The 16,388-nt window shown below is 36.6% G+C and overlaps 1 protein-coding gene and 1 long non-coding RNA gene across 2 annotated transcripts in view; one reads left to right on the top strand and one right to left on the bottom strand.

Annotated features, from left to right (window-relative positions):
- Positions 1-16,388, top strand: part of LOC148052357 (uncharacterized) — a 66,613-nt gene that overhangs the window by 27,443 nt on the left and 22,782 nt on the right. Inside the window, exon 2 of the long non-coding RNA XR_015698770.1 lies at positions 9,895-9,983. This is a non-coding gene — a long non-coding RNA (uncharacterized LOC148052357). The remainder of the gene's footprint in view (positions 1-9,894; positions 9,984-16,388) is intronic.
- Positions 3,161-16,388, bottom strand: part of LOC104009975 (sodium channel protein type 2 subunit alpha) — an 82,539-nt gene continuing 69,311 nt past the window's right edge. Inside the window, exons 21-27 of the mRNA XM_087731667.1 lie at positions 15,362-15,484; positions 14,813-15,094; positions 12,293-12,346; positions 11,343-11,480; positions 7,765-7,869; positions 7,082-7,352; positions 3,161-6,728 (exon numbers count right to left, since the gene is read on the bottom strand). Coding sequence (XP_087587793.1) covers positions 5,545-6,728; positions 7,082-7,352; positions 7,765-7,869; positions 11,343-11,480; positions 12,293-12,346; positions 14,813-15,094; positions 15,362-15,484 — 2,157 coding nt within the window. The 3' untranslated portion in view covers positions 3,161-5,544. The remainder of the gene's footprint in view (positions 6,729-7,081; positions 7,353-7,764; positions 7,870-11,342; positions 11,481-12,292; positions 12,347-14,812; positions 15,095-15,361; positions 15,485-16,388) is intronic.

Here is a 16,388-nt window from a genome sequence, read left to right as displayed (position 1 = left end):
CAAATTGTGGGATTTTTAATCAGCTGTCAGATTCTACAAAGATTATTATCAAGATTGCTGCTAAAGTAACATGCTTTTAAGACAATAGAAAATGCAAATGCAGAGCATGCCTGGCACTGCTGGTTTTGATTGTTATAAATTGTTTGTGAAGTGTCATTCCTTATTTTCATCAAAAGCTTTTCTTGCAGCAGAGATCATGTGTGCTTCGGCATGCAATTTTCCCTCTCCAGACGAAAGAGAATGTGCCGCAGTTTACGTTGCTTGGGTTATACTGCAGTATGATTTTTTTTTTTTTTTTAAGGCAAGCACTAGGATATGTCTGTTTCACTGTGCAACAGCTCCCACTGATCAGTAAGAAAAAATAAAATATGCTAAGTAACAGAGACTGCATGCTATATCACATAGATAAAACCTAGCTGTGCTCAGAGAATAAAAGAGATGGGTACCATCCCCCACTGAAAACGATGTTGCTAATGCAGAGGTTTGTGAGCCATTAAATATTCCTACACTGCAGATATTTCAGATTATTTCTCCTAATGCATTATAAAGCTAGGTAAGCCTTTCTGAATATATACTATAGAATGAGTACCTAAGAATTTTCTATGTCCAAAAAAAAAAAAAATGTATTTTTAATAATACTTCATGTTATTTATGACTGTTTGCCATGAAAATAAGACAGATATAGATACTTTCATACATGATTCTTTGAGAAGGTTGGGGCTGTTTCATAGGTGCACCGTAGAATTAAATGAATAATGCCTATTAATATAAGCAAAGCTAAAGCTATCTGTGGAATTCCCCAGTCCATCATTACCCTTCAGCTGTATTCTAGTAAGCTCAGATAAGTGTGGCAGTTCTTATCCAGAGGTGACACCACATTGGTTATAGGGCCACATGCCCTACAGGGTACAGAACCCAAATCCAAAAACTGCTGGTCCAGTCACAAAAGTATTACCAACAAAGCTATCTTCACACAACCAGCTGAATTATCGTGTTGTACCCTCATTAGTTCACTAGAAGAAAACAAGTATAAAATCTATAAATTCTTTAGAAAGCTATAAGCTATCCCCTGTGCCTGTAATTGCAATTTGTATTTCTTGATTCTTTCTGTGGCTGAAGACACCAGGCACAGTACCATGATCATCTGGCAGGGGTTTGTGCCCTCTACTGGATGCAGTCAGGCTTAGCCATTTATTAGAAATCCTGTGCTGCTAACAGCTAGAGGAGAGATGCTCTTTTACCAAATCTGATGTATTTATGGTACTCAGCAACATAATTTTCTGCTTAAAAATAATACAAACAACCCCCAGAACATATTTCAGGCATCTTTACAGAAAAAAGTGAATGAGCAATATCCTATCTCTCCCCCCGCAATCTTTCCCTTTTATATTTTTACAAGTAATTTTGCATGCTGGATGCACAGGAAGCCTTGTCCTTAGAAGTGAAACAGAGTTTTGTTATGGAGTTGAGCAAGGCCAAGATTTGAAAAAAAACATATTTTTTCCCCTTTTATGTTCTAATATAGTTGGGGGGGCGGAGGGGGGGGGGTTGATGGCACCTTCATAAAATAAAATACGCTTACATTCCTGGGTGGGTAAGAGATACTAAAGCAAGCTTGTTTCTGAGAAAAATTTAAGGGAGCCTTTCTTATTAATTTTTCATTCTCTGTGAACTATACCAGTAAGAGAGTGCAGTGTCCTCATGTTCTAGGAATTTTGCTTAATGCTTTGCATACCGATATATGACTGACCCATTATGCTGAAACAGCTGTCCTATCAACATTAAAACATGACTGTAATTTATACCTGCAGGTTAAGGAGGAAGACTGCAAGTCAACTGTGTCTTCCATAAAGGCAAATAACTTCCAGGTATACTGGAATAATTTCAAAGAAATATAAAAGGATACAAGTTTATTCAAATATATACACTTGAAATCTGTAAATATATTACTCTTTTTGCAAAGGACCAAAAAGTTTAGAAATTGAGTCAACAAAAATGAAGCGTGACTTTAGTTAGATTATGGTTTCAATAAACATAACTTTAACAATGGAAATTTTATAGGGTAAAATGATTTTATAAATGACCTCATATAATTCTGCACACTACTAAATTTGAAGAAAAATTATTAGATACACATTTCATGCTTATTCCACATAGAATTTTTAACTATGTACTTACCCAGCACTGACTTAAACAATTTTGTTCTTCAAGCAGCAATTCAAGAGTATGACCAAGATTTTTTAAAGCATTTACATTATTGCATCGTGTAATTATTGTTAGCATCTAAGATAGTAAAACAGTAACTATTCTGGATTTAAAAAAAAAAAAGTTTTAATTCAAATCAGATACAGTTACTAAAAACATACACATTGTCCTTCAAAGCACAGTATACTTGAGTTTTTTTTCCTGTTGGCTATATTGGCTCAAGTATACAGCAGCTACTGTTCACAACAGAAATGAGCATGGAAAAAAAAAAAAGCATTAATTCCTCCATGCACAGGTCCACCTGCCCCCACCCTGCCCCATATCCTACCACCTGTATGTAGTAACCTCTTGCCAGGGAGCATGCCTGTTAGACTGTAAAGGCATCAGTTACCTGAAGACAGCTGTGGGGTGGCCATTAACATCTCTAACAGGTCTTTTTCTCTTCTCTTGGCAAGCATGGGTTTCTTAAGGGAGAATGGGATTCAAGTGACTCTGTTATCCCCTTGTGGGGCTATTTTGGTGACAGATCCCAGACCACCCACCCCAGGGTAAGCAGTATCTGCTGGATCCACTGCTCAGCAAGAATGTGGAGACAGCCTCCATTGGACTGGGCCACCAGAGGACACCACTGGAGCTCTTCCTGGGCAACTTGTAAAAATCTGACAGAAAACCACATAGTTGGAATGCGATTCTTTTCTCAATTCTAGAAAAACTTCTCTGGTCAAGACAACATAAGCATTTCATTTCATCTGATGGTGACAAGTTGCTATTGATCTACGTCATAAAGCAACATGTGATCTAGATATCTAAAACATATCGCCTCATTGCTAAAGTGGTTCTCCCTTAATTTTACCAACTATTACTTGTTAATCTGTATAAACTTCATACAATAAAACCACAAAGACTAAAACAAGTACATAAAAAGGTTATCTTTATTCTTTTGGGTTGTTAGCAATGTAGTTATTTCTGGTAAAACAACCTCCTGCATGCAGTTCATCAGTACACTATGAGGAAATAGTTTCTATAAAAGCAGGAACCCACCTATAATCTAGTTCTTTTGTAAGAAATGCAAGGTGTTCCACTGCCCATTGCACAAGTACACTATTCATTCTCATGAAGAAAGATTTTGAAGAACAAATTATATCTGAAGCACTTCTACTGCAGTACAAATCAACAAGAAAAGCAGACAGTGTGAGACTAACACTGGGGAAAAGCAATGTTTCTGTGACTAAGATTACCCTGAAAATTGACAGACAGGATTATAATTTCAAAAGAAACCCTTCTATCTTGTTTCACATACAAAGACCTACCTACTGATCAGAAAAAGAACCATATTGTCCATTTCTTTTAAAATTATTCCTTATTAAAACATTTTATATAATTAGCAGAAACTTGCAATTACCAATTCACACTGTGTCTTAGGCTTCCCAACAGTAAAGTGTCACAGATAGACGGCAATAAAAATTACTAACAACATGAAGATATCTGTAGTTTTTTATAATAAGTACAAAATGTTACAAAATAAAACTATTTTCAAAATAACAAGAATAGACCAATAGATATATATTATAAAAGTTTTTTTCTAGCCCCACATTTTAAGCAATATATTTGTCCTGTGCAGTTTGGTTATTTACTGCATATTTGCTGATTACAAAACTCAAACAAAATAAAATCTACAACAGCAGCAAACTATTGCTTACTGGTATGAGGGATGATGGTCTCATCGAACAGTTTTTTTCTTTTTACCACTCACATGTCTTCCCATCTTAGACTTTAACAGCTGTAGGATAATAGCAGCAAGCATGCATCAGTTAAAGCTTCCCAATTATTTGGAGTATTACAGAATATATCATATTATCTATTGAAATGTTATAAGCTACACTTAAAAGGGTACATATTTGACACAATAAATACAGTACTTAGGTCATTGTCTCTTTGTTCAAACAGGTACCACTGTGTAAAACAATTGATTAAATAACAAAGGATATTTTACTTACATACATAGTGTCGGCTTTGATGATAAAGTCATCTAAACCACAATGCAGGACAAAGCTCATTTAAGTACATCTTTTTGGTCATCTCAGCTTTCTACAGAAGATTGCATTACATACAGTGGAGACCTGACTAAAGTGCCATGGGGTGTCAAAACGACCTCTGATGTACATATTTTGTGTCTCTGGCATGACCCATTCTTCCAAAGTATGGAAATTTAAGCCTGAGGTATACATTAAGGTAGTAGTTGTCCCCAAAGGTACTTTGCTATCAATTTATACACATACCTTTGATTATTGTCCTAAGTGGGATATATTCATGTGAAATAAGAAGTGTAGAAGCAGACTTTGTATGGAAGCTACTCATGAAATGACAGGGTCTACAGTTAAAAAAAAGAAAAAAAGACTACCACTTTTTTTATTTCAGTAATTCCCTGTAGGCATTCGTAGCTTTTCTGTGAAAAGAACTGTTTAAATCTCTCAGGAATTACGAGATATATTGGACTCTGAAAGTAACTATGTTTTTTTCATAGTTTCATGTTTTTCAAAACAGGAGTTGTGTGTGTAGCGTCATTTATTTAAATCACTGTATCTGAAATGGACTGTGTAATAAATTAAGAATTACTAAAAAGTATTAAACATAAGTATATTAAAACCAAGAGAGTAAACTACCAACCTCTTTTCTGTGAAAATTATTCCCTTGTTTTGTTTTCTGATAAATTCTCTATCTATACTCTGTTCTTTTTTATCATTTCCTATTGATTTGATCTAGATCTTGAGGTTCAATAATCTGGAACCTTGTTTTTCTGCTTTTAGAAGTGGTTTGAGGAGAACTACGTTCACATTATGATGCCATAATTATGTATTCCTGACATCTGTGTTCCTCTGCAAGAGTATTTAGGATTTTTCTCAGCACAGAAGAATTACAAATAGCAGTATGTGAATGAAAGCAAATGAGATCACAACAAATTTTGACACACATAGAACATACACAGGATATGAAATGTACACAGTGGATACACTTATTCCACAAAAATACAGACTTATTAGGACTGGTAACTTTGCACTCCATTAACGGTTCTTACAGTCAAAGCAGAAATTTTGTTTCTCCTCTCCATTAGTGCCAGCTGATAATAAAAATTATTCTTCCAGCGAGGTTGTTTCCCTGTTACAGATTGAGAGTTTGCTAGTGAAGGGTCATTGTCTTGGTACAGGCACTGATTGTAGCAGTGGGTAAATACATAAAAACTTGTAATTTTGGCATAATCCTCCAATAAGACTGCTATTGAAAAAAATGTCATCTTCTCAAGCCTGTGAACATTCCTCATGGACAACCTCTTTGTGTCTTTTACTTTTTATTTCCTTTTCTGTCTTTCCCCTTGTCTTCTTTTTCTGATTTGTCATCTTCATATTTTTCTTTTTCTCGTTTTGTTACACTATCATAAGAAGGCGGTGATGTGGTGGATGCACACATATCCATTTTCTCTGGAGGTGAATTTTCACTTAGCTTATCAATAATCATATCTTTTTTGATAAGCAGATCAACCCCATCCTTTCGATACATAAAAGAAAGTTTCTTTACTGACTGTCTTAAAAGATAACGTCTATAAGCACGCTGAATGATACTAGCGGACACTTCCTCCTGTTTTCTTTTTAATGTAGTTGTAATGGGTTCATAGGAGACTTTTGAAGGATTGGCTGCCATAAACCGATCTTCCATCTGTATTCTAAGGGCATCCATCTCATCACTTTCCCCCAAAACACGCTTTGTGAAAGCAAACAAGATGTCAAGGCAGTGAATTCTGTCACCACTTACCATGGGCAGATCCATTCCAATAAGTTGAATTGTGTTTGGTTTTGGTATATTAAGAGGAGGATCCAGAGAAGCTGCAAAATCAGACAATTTGCTATATTCTATGAATTGTGTTGCATCTGGATCATATTTTTCCCAAACCTCATAGAACATCTCAAAGTCATCCTCGCTCAAGGGTTCAGCGCTTTCTTCAGTAGCAACACCAAAGTTCTCCAAAATCACAGCAATGTACATGTTCACCACTACCAGAAATGATATGATAATGTAGCTGACAAAGAAGAAAATCCCAACAGAAGGGTTGCCGCAGTCACCTTTCACAGAGCTCCCCGGATGATCTTTATGGGGGTCGCAGTCTGGCTCCCCACTGTTAAGAATTGGGGCTAGCAAACCATCCCAGCCAGCAGATGTGGTAATTTGAAACAGGCAGATCATGCTGTTGCCAAACGTTTCAAAGTTGAACATGTCATCTATACCAGCTTCCCTCTTAACGTAGGCAAAGTTGGACATGCCAAATATTGCATAGATAAACATGACCAGGAAGAGCAGCAGGCCAATGTTGAACAAAGCAGGAAGAGACATCATCAACGCAAAAAGCAGAGTCCGGATTCCCTTAGCGCCTTTAATGAGACGCAGGATTCGACCGATTCTGGCAAGTCGTACAACTCTGAACAAAGTCGGGGACACAAAGTACTTTTCAATCACCTTAGCTAGAAACATACCTGTGAAACATAAAAGGGTAACATTTTATCACAGATTACATTTTCCACAACAAAGTATGAATAAAGAACAACTCTACCTATGGGATTAGTGGAAATTATAATTGGAGATAAATTTTATCTGCTATGAGTAATTTTAGCTTTTTTCCCAGCACTCTTAAAAAAAAAACAAAAAAAAAAACTGAAAAGAATATTAAAATTGATATAGAATTATTAAGAAAGTTACTGCTCTAAAGTATGCTTTTCATTTCCTAAATAATCATTTACTCTAATATGCAAAACTTGACAGAGATAAAGCATTTGATAATTTGATACATGTCTTGTTATATTTCATTTTGAATATAAGAATTTCTTACCTACTATTGAAAGAATAACAACCACAAAATCAAAAATATTCCAGCCAATGGTGAAGTAATAATAACGGAGTGAGAACAGTTTGAGGACACATTCTCCCGTGAAAAGGACAACAAAGACCAAGTTAATCCAGTATAAAATATTTTGCATCAGTTCACCCTGGTCATCTGTTTCTATCATCATGGTGACCATGTTAAGACAGATGAGAACCATAATGGTGATGTCAAATGCTTGCTTTGTTACGATATCAAACACCAGACCCTGCAATTTGTTCTGAGGGGAGAAAAAAGAAAAGGTGCTAGTATCTTGTATGTGATGAACATCCTTTTCCTCCCTTCCATTTCCTTCTTCCACCCCCAAAATATACAACCAAGCAAAAGGCTGAAAAATCTAAGAAAAGCACCGTCCAGTAACTTCTTTATTTGCCAGCTCTAAGTTTTCCCCTCAAAACCCAACAGGCTTCTATTTCTTCAGATTTTTTGATTCTCTACTTCCTCAGGCATAACAAATATGAGAGATTCTTCCTGCAGAACAGAAATATGTACATGTTTCAATTTGGAAGGAAGGGCTAACTTGAATTAGGCCTAAACCTTTTTAGAGTTAAGGGAGAAATTTTTTTATATTTAATGTACTGCTGCAATTTCTTCCCAAATGTAGATGATACAGGCATAGCACACATTCTTACCGCTGGTCTAGGTATCGGTTTTTGTGGTTTCTTGGATCCCAGCTTCTTCATTGCATTGTAGTATTTCTTTTGTTCTTCTGTCATGAAAATGTCTTGACCTCCGAGGTAAAATAATAAAAATAGAACTGATTACAGCCAAGCCTTTAGATTCATTAATTCACAGCACTGCAGAACACAGTTTTTATGAATCATGTATTTATTCTTATACATTATTACCAAAACCAAAACATAGTAATTATATCAGAGATTGTTAAAATATCTGACAAGTCTTGATAGAAAAATAAAACAAATTAAGGAACAGAGAAAAAAAACAGAACTTCTATCTCTTTGTTATTAAAAAAAAATACATACCTGATTAATTCAATTAAATATTTACAAAAAAACTTGTTAAAATATACATTCCAGAGATACCTATAAATCTAACATCATAAACTCCACACTGTAAATCAATCAACCAGAAAAAAAAGTTTCAAAAGTAGAAAGATTCACCAAGAGCTGATATGCCTTCAGGGAAATCATATGAGAAAAAAGAATTTACTGATGTTATTTTTCAGGATACACGTTTTATCATGTGAGTACAGGTATCTGAGTTCAGATAGGGTTTTGCCACAATAATATTTCCACAGTGTATATGAGGCTTGATCATCCTCCTACATTGTACAGAGATCATCGGAAGCATGGCCTTACTCTGGACTTTCTTGCCTGAATAAGAGGACAGCAGTCTGAGTAAAAGGGTATCTAGACTGGTATGTGTAATACACATATGGAAACACCTGTCAGAAATACAATTTATGTTGACAAGTAACTTCTTTTTCTTCTTTCATGCATTTGTTTGTAAGTACATTCCAGGTATGCATGATGCCAAAGCAGTGACATTTGGAAACAAATTTCAGAGTCACAGGTGATCCTGTGACTTGGTCACACTGACTTTGTCAAATGCAGTGTCAATCTTATTGAGAAAGTAATGATGAATCTGGATGAAAATGTGTTTGAGTCTTTCAGCTGTGGCTACATATAGACACGAAGATTTACAAGTCAAAAGAGATCATGTTTAGCATGCCCTCCTCATAAGCCAAATATTCAAGTAAAATTCAGTTCTTAGAGAGTAAGGGTCTTGGAAGAAAACCAAGAAATTAATTTGCTGATTATTGTGGAAATGTGATGTGACTCTGTCAGGAGATTTTACCCAGCAAGGAAAAAAAAAAAAAAAGCTATAAAGGAACTGGCATTGAACTGGGCATTTCTTCTGCTGCCTCATTGACATAATGGCTATCAAGAGTGAACAAGTCATCATTGTCTCAGTGTGCTGTCCATAGGGAGAATAGTGGTCTCAAGATAAGATACACCTTATGTGCCTTTGAGGACCATAATAGGAATTTGACAACTAGTGGAACATTTTTTTTCCCCATGGGACCTAACGTAATAAAAGTAGGACACACATAGGGACCAAAGAAATGCACACAGTTTAGCTACTTGCAACACGAGGTCTTTCCAATTCATATCCCAACAACATTGCCCAAAATGGAAAGATCTCAGTGGTGTGAAGACAGAACAAAGACAAGAAAAATACTGCTGGGTAGCCACACACTGCATGATCTGCACATTTCTGTGAGCACGGGTGCATCTATAAATTCAAAACACAGGTAATTAATGTTTGCTAATTTGCTACACGAAACTAAAGAATAGGATGTAGACAGAATTTTCCCCAGCCTAATTGTTGTCCTTTGTGATATCTGCAGTATTTTACTTTCTTGGTGACAGTTACAACAGCTACAAATGTACAAGGGGTGTATAACACACTGCCAGAAAAAGCCCTTTAGCAGGAACCCTTCTCTGCCTTCTGAATCATAACGACTACAGTAGACAGTATCTGCCAAGTGAACTTAATAGAATTTATAATCACCTTATTACTGAGTAAGATCACCTTGTTACATACAGACTGCCAAAAACGGCAATAGCATGTATATAACCTTCGTCTTCCTCTCCAAGGATAAGAAACTGAACTACCTTCCTCTTAAGTACTGGAAGCCCCTGATGTTTATTGCAAGGGACGTGCAAACACCTTGGAGGATGAAGACGTCATCAGGTTTAGAACCACAAACTCATCCTTTCTATTATGTGGGTCTGCAGGTAAGAGACTCAAAGGATCTGAAGAAGCAACATATGAAGCTGCATACTCCAATCTCAAGTGTAAAGATTTACTGGAAGTTTCCACTGCAGTAAGTCTAGCAGTATCTTTTCTCAGCACAATGAATCAAACTTGATAAACCATCTAGAATCACAAATGAAGAAATCATGTACTGCCTTGCTATTACTTAGCTCACTTTTTAAAAAAAATCTATATTTCAGTATGATTCTGCTCCAAATGTGTACAGAAAAATAAGACTATTGTAGACCTTAGACAGCATTTATAGTTTAAATAGCAAGTAGAATTTAATTTGCCATCATAGTCTGCATTTTTATCTATTTAAATGCTCCTGGAGTTCTTGACACAATCCTGTGTTCATTTGAATAATAGAAACAATTTCAGTTGAAAAGAAAAATTACAAATTTTCAAACATCAACAATTTTCTTTCTCTTGCTGCTGTGGTTTCACCCCAGTAGGCAACTTGGCACCACACAGCCGCTTGCTCACCCTCCCCACCCCCAGTGGGATGGGGGAGAGGATGGGGGGGGGGGTGTTGCACAACGCAATTGCTCACCACCTACTGACCAATGCCCAGATGGTCCCTGAGCAGTGATCACTGTCCCCCAGCCAGCTCCCCCAGTTTATATACTGGGCATGATGTCATATGGTATGGAATAGCCCTTTGGCCAGTCTGGGTCAGCTGTCCTGGCTGTGCCCCCTCCCAGCTTCTTGTGCACCCAGCAGAGCATGGGAAGCTGAAAAGTCCTTGACTAGTGTAAGCACTACTTAGCAACAACTAAAACATCAGTGTGTTAGGAACATTATTCTCATCCTAAATCCAAAACACAGCACTATACCAGCTACCAGGAAGAAAATTAACTCTATCCCAGCCCAAACCAGGACACTTGCAAATTCAGTACTAACTCATGAGACAGTTTCCCAACTCTCTCTAATCTTACAATGCAGAGCAGTAGTTCTAGCATTCAGCTTGTCTGTATTAGTCTCTGTAATTGAGAAGGCCTTCACAGTACTGCTATACATTATCTGTTTATCAATTTTTATATTTGAAGTTTTTCATGTCCTCTTCTTCCCTGTCATCTATTTGCTTGAATTAAGTCATCTGCATTTTCACATAGCTTTGTCGCAGCACTGTAAGGGTAGGCGAAAAGCAATACATAACTTTCTGATGTACAACATATCATTGGGCTGTACAGGGACGTGGAGAACACTCAGACACTCTGTGTAAGTTTAAATTACTTCAAATGCCTTAAAAAGCAAAAACTATTATTTCATTATTTTGAATAGAATAAAATGAAATCTTAACAGCTGATTTCTCTTTTTTCTTTCTATTACTATGAGAAATTTCAGACACTCATATTTATCCTTGCATACATTTGCTGAATGCTCAATAACAATGAAGTGTTGTGAAAATGAAACACGTGATACTTATCTTCTTTTTTTGTTGGTTGAAGTTATCTATGATGACACCAATGAATAAGTTTAGGGTGAAAAACGATCCAAAGATGATAAAGGCAACAAAGTAAATATACATGTACAGGTTGTCCTCATACTTGGGCTGTTTCCCTGTCTATGCAACATAGAAAAACAGCAACACATCACAAATAACAGTTAAGACAAATTACAGAATACAGAGCAGAAACAGAAGTTGCATCCACCTGGACAGCAACTCCTTGACAAGGGGGGAAAAAAACAGCTGTTTTGGAGCATACCCTACACTGGCCTTATCTTTGAACCTGAAAATCTATTTAATACAGGTGTCTATAATTGCACACACAGACCTGCCATTCCTCCCCTTCCTGTCTGCCAATTCCTCTCTAATGACATCTGATGTTTCATGTAATTCCTACTAAATTTGACAGAGGTGTGCAAATCTCAAAAGCAAGTCAGTTCCTATGGACTTTGTGCAAATCAGGAACTGGATAGAGGAGAGATGCAAACACATAACAGCATTAACAAAAAACCAGGCAAAATTCAGCCATTTTATTTTTTGACATGGGTAGAGTCTGCAGCTCTGTATTAGCTATTGCAGGTGATGTCACTTCATTATTTAGGTTATTTTTGGAGACACATGTAAAACTTTTTTCCTAATCTGTATGACCTCAGTGACATAAATTAATAGGAAAACAGATTTCATTAGTTTTGTTATTTACAGATGACTTATTAAATTACCAATACTTTATGTAATCTACTGCTACATTTTTTTTAACCTATTAAAAGTATATGCACTTAACTACTTTATAGTGCATAGATTTATATCAAAAATTTATCATGGTTTAAAGTTTTTATTCTTTATATGTTACTTTATTTCAACTGCCATTCAAGAAGCATTACATAAATCTTAAATTTGTTTTCACTTAGTAAATTTTATATTGCACTCACTTCTCTAGAATCAACCGCAGCATACATGATGTCCATCCATCCTTTAAACGTTGCCTAAAAACAAAGTTTGTTAATATTTTCTATCAAAGCTCCATTTTTGTAAACATTCTAAATAAGACACTGTCTTTAGCAATATATTTGCACCCACAGAAATGAAGAGGAATAGTAAAAGTCTGGTAAGACACAAGTGAAGTATTTACTGTGGAATTCTTCCCCCTAATACTTAAACACTGAATAAATTCTAATCTTCATGCAAATTCATATAAACTCTATGTGGAATGAGTTGTAATCAATATCTGAGCATAACAGAAAGACTGCAGTTTATAACAAGGCTCTCAGTTCTAACTTTCTGACTACCGAAAAACTGGAGGAAGACTCCAAAAATCAGATACCATGGGCTGGCATTTTTCAGACAGAATACGCAAATAGTCCTAGAAGAAACTCCAGAAAATAAGTAGTCCCAAGAAATCTTAAGAAAATAATAGAATCATAGAATGGTTTGGCTTGGAAGGGACCTTTAGAGGTTATGTAGGCCAACCCCTCTGCCATGGGCAGGGACATCTTTCACTACATCACACATTTCCAGTGATGGGGCATCCACAACTTCTCTGGGCAACTTGTTCCAGTGTCTCACCACCTTATCATTAAAAAAAAAAAAAAAAAAAAAAAAAATCTACCTCATATCCAATCTAAATCTACCCTCTTCCAGTTTAAAACTGTTGCCCCTTGTCCTGTCACTACAGGCCTTGGGAAAAATTTTCTCTCTGTCTTCCTTATAAGCCCCCTTTACATATTGAAAGGCCACAATAAGGTCCCCCTGGAGCCTTCTCTTCTCCAGGCTGAACAATCCCAACTCCCTCAGCCTTTCCTCATAGGAGAGGTGTTCCAGCCCTCTGATCTTTTCTTGGCCCTCCTCTGGACCTGCTCTAAGACGTCCAATGTGTTTCTTGTACTGGTGGGGTCTCATGAGAGTGGAGCGGATGGGGAGAATTGCCTCCCTCAATCTGTTGGCCACGCCTCTTGTAATGCAGCCCAGGATATGATTGGCTTTCTGGGCTGCAAGCGCACATTGCCGGCTCATGTCCAGTTTTTTGTCCAGTATTCCCAAGTCCTTCTCTGCGGGGCTCCTCTCAATCCATTCATCTTCCAGTCTGTACTGACACTGGGGATTGCCCTGACCCAGGTGTAGGACCTTGCACGCGGTCTTGTTGAACTTCATGAGGTTCACATGGGCCCACTCCTCAAGCCTGCCAAGGTCCCTCAGGATGGCATCCCATCCCTCTAAGCGTATCAACTGCACCACTCAGCTTGGTGTCATCTGCAAACTGCAGATGTGCACTGAGGGTGCACTCAATCCCACTATGTCATTGATGAAGCTATTAAATAGCATTGGTCCCGGTGCAGACCCTTGAGAGACACCACTTGTTACTGGTTTCCACTTGGACGTTAAGCCGCTGACTGTAAATCTTTGGACACAGCCATCCAGCCAATTCCTTATCCACCTAGCAGGCCTTCCATCAAACCTACTCCTGTGATCTATGATATGAAGTAAAAACAAGGTATGAATGGCATGTTTACCGGAAACATTACATAGCTGAACCATTCTATGGAAGGCATGTTACAAAAGCTAAAAGCATTGCTGTCCTGTACACTGGTAATTTATGCAATTGCCTAGTGCTATTTAGCAATAGCTACTATTACTCCCTGGAGCAATCAGATGGTAGCCTGCCAGCACAATACTGACTACTAAATACTACCAGTTGGAAATTTTTAAAGACAGAATAATTACCAAGTACTTATGAGCACAAATATTTTCCCAGAAGCAGCTTGTCAAGCGAACCCAATTAGGAATATATGTTTCTGTCCTATTGGCTCCAACTTACAGATGCTGCCTCTAAAAAAAGGCTTGTGGTTAGAAATCTAGCACTAGTAAATTCCGCAACTGCTCATCTAGAGTTTAAAAACAAGCTAAAAATTACCTCCAAAAAACCCAGCTGACAATATTAGACATTGACTGGAGTGGGACTAGGAGGAATAATAAAAAGGGAAAGAAGAGAAAGGAAAAAGTGAATTTAAAAACTTTTTCTAAATCAATAGTTGGCTCTTTTCTTGCATGAAGATCAGATGAGCCCTAGAATCTATCTATTTGACTACCATGGTAAAAATCTAAGTCAACATGCCTCAACAGATCAAGTATATAAAAGAAAATTAATCCCAGCTGCATTTTTTTTACTAGATACTGTATTTCTGTAGAACGTGAAAAGGTACTAGCAGTTGGGTGCAAAGAAACTTTATATGCATCTGGTAGATAATAGATATTGCTTCTCTTCCAAAATGGCCACAGAATGTATCAGATTTTTACCATAAGCAATATTAATTAGCTTCATAGAACACAATTATAAAATCAAATCCCATATCCATTCATATATTGTAAAATAACACTGAAACTTGTGGAATTAAACGTTACTGCTACAAAATATAAAGCTGGAAAAATTAAATTATCAAAATCTATACACTTACTACTTGAAGCAGTGAAAGATAACCAGCTCCAACATTATCAAAGTTTACTTTCACATTTTGCCACCGGACATCCATAGCAGTGTTTGTAAGATTTTCACATGCAGTTACATCATTGACTTTCTCTGGTGAGAATGGCTCACCAGTCGTGGTGTTAACACAGCGATAGAACTTGCCAGCAAACAAATTTACTCCCATGATGCTGAAAATTAGCCAGAATGTAAGACAAACCAGAAGTACATTCATAATGGATGGGATTGCTCCAGTAAGAGCATTCACAACCACCTAGTAAATAAACACAGAAAAAAAACTCTTTAAAAATAGCATGTAGAGCAGTAAAAAGATTACTTTTTTTCCAAATATAGCAAAAGATTTAATGTAAACATTAAAATACATTGAAGTAATGACAACAGAAAAGGAATAACACGTGATACAGTCAAACACGTTACTGTTAGCCTTGAAAACAGACATACAGTTCAGTGTTCCTCCATGATTTTATAATTAGGCATATTTTTATGGATCTGCTTTACAGACTATTTCTTTTTTTCTTACCCTCATGCCTTCAAAGCGTGACAAAGCTCTTAGAGGTCTCAAAGCTCTTAATGTTCGGAGGGATTTAATTGCACCGAGTTCTGAGAAACCAAGGGCATAAGCTACCAAGCTAACCAAGGAGACCTAGAGGAAACAAAACAAAACAAAAGAACGTGTTTTTTTTTTAATGCCTCACAATACAAATGTAATGCCTAGAGGAAGAAAACTTTGATCTGGATATCATAAAAAAGTTCATAAGGACCCTAAGCTTCTAGCAAGAACAAATAGAAAAGGACAAAAAAATTTAAAAATTAATAGAATGTTGCGTGTAAATTTAAGAACAGTTTAAACAATAACAGTCATTAATCTCTGGAATTTTCATCACAAACAGAGGGATAGTTAGAAGAATGCACATCATATCTGCGCAAAATGAAGGGCAATTTGGTCAAAAAGAATTTGAATAAAAGCTCATCTTCCCAATAAACTCAGCCAAAGCCTGAAATGTACTGAAAACTTAATCCCATTCTACATGACACGTTACACTACTAGATAGCGCTCTACTACAGATGCATTATTATAGTCATGACAAAATGTGAGCCAGCAGCATTTGCTTCTGCTAATTTACACTTAGAATAATTCACATAATAACAGATATATGAATAACTAGTAATTCATATTGCCTGCAGATGATGACAGACTTAGAAGTGGTACTCCTAACTGTACGATAGACACAAAGAAATACCAATGTCAATACAATTACCTAAAAGCAATACACTCAAATGCATAGAACAATAGACAGCACTTTCCTGGGGAGTTATGACAGAGTTAGTAATTTAATTGTGAGCTATGGATTGTTGTCCTTTCCGACTACTGCAATCTGGATATTTAAAAATCATAATATCAAGTACCAGAAGAAAACCTATGTTTACCTCCATTTGGCAAAGAGCACTGTTTCCAGTGTTTGAAGTTCAAAACTGAAGTTAAAAATTCTAAGTCCAAGAATGATCAAGAAGCTGGCAGATACGTTTTCGAGTTATCTGCCTTAGAG

The sequence above is a fragment of the Nipponia nippon genome, unplaced genomic scaffold (genome assembly GCF_047370975.1).
Source record: "Nipponia nippon isolate SJK-2023a ecotype South Korea unplaced genomic scaffold, ASM4737097v1 scaffold_5, whole genome shotgun sequence".
NCBI classification, from domain to species: Eukaryota; Metazoa; Chordata; class Aves; order Pelecaniformes; family Threskiornithidae; genus Nipponia; species Nipponia nippon.
Note: the sequence above shows the minus strand (reverse complement) of the source record. Positions and strands in the feature narration are given on the sequence as shown.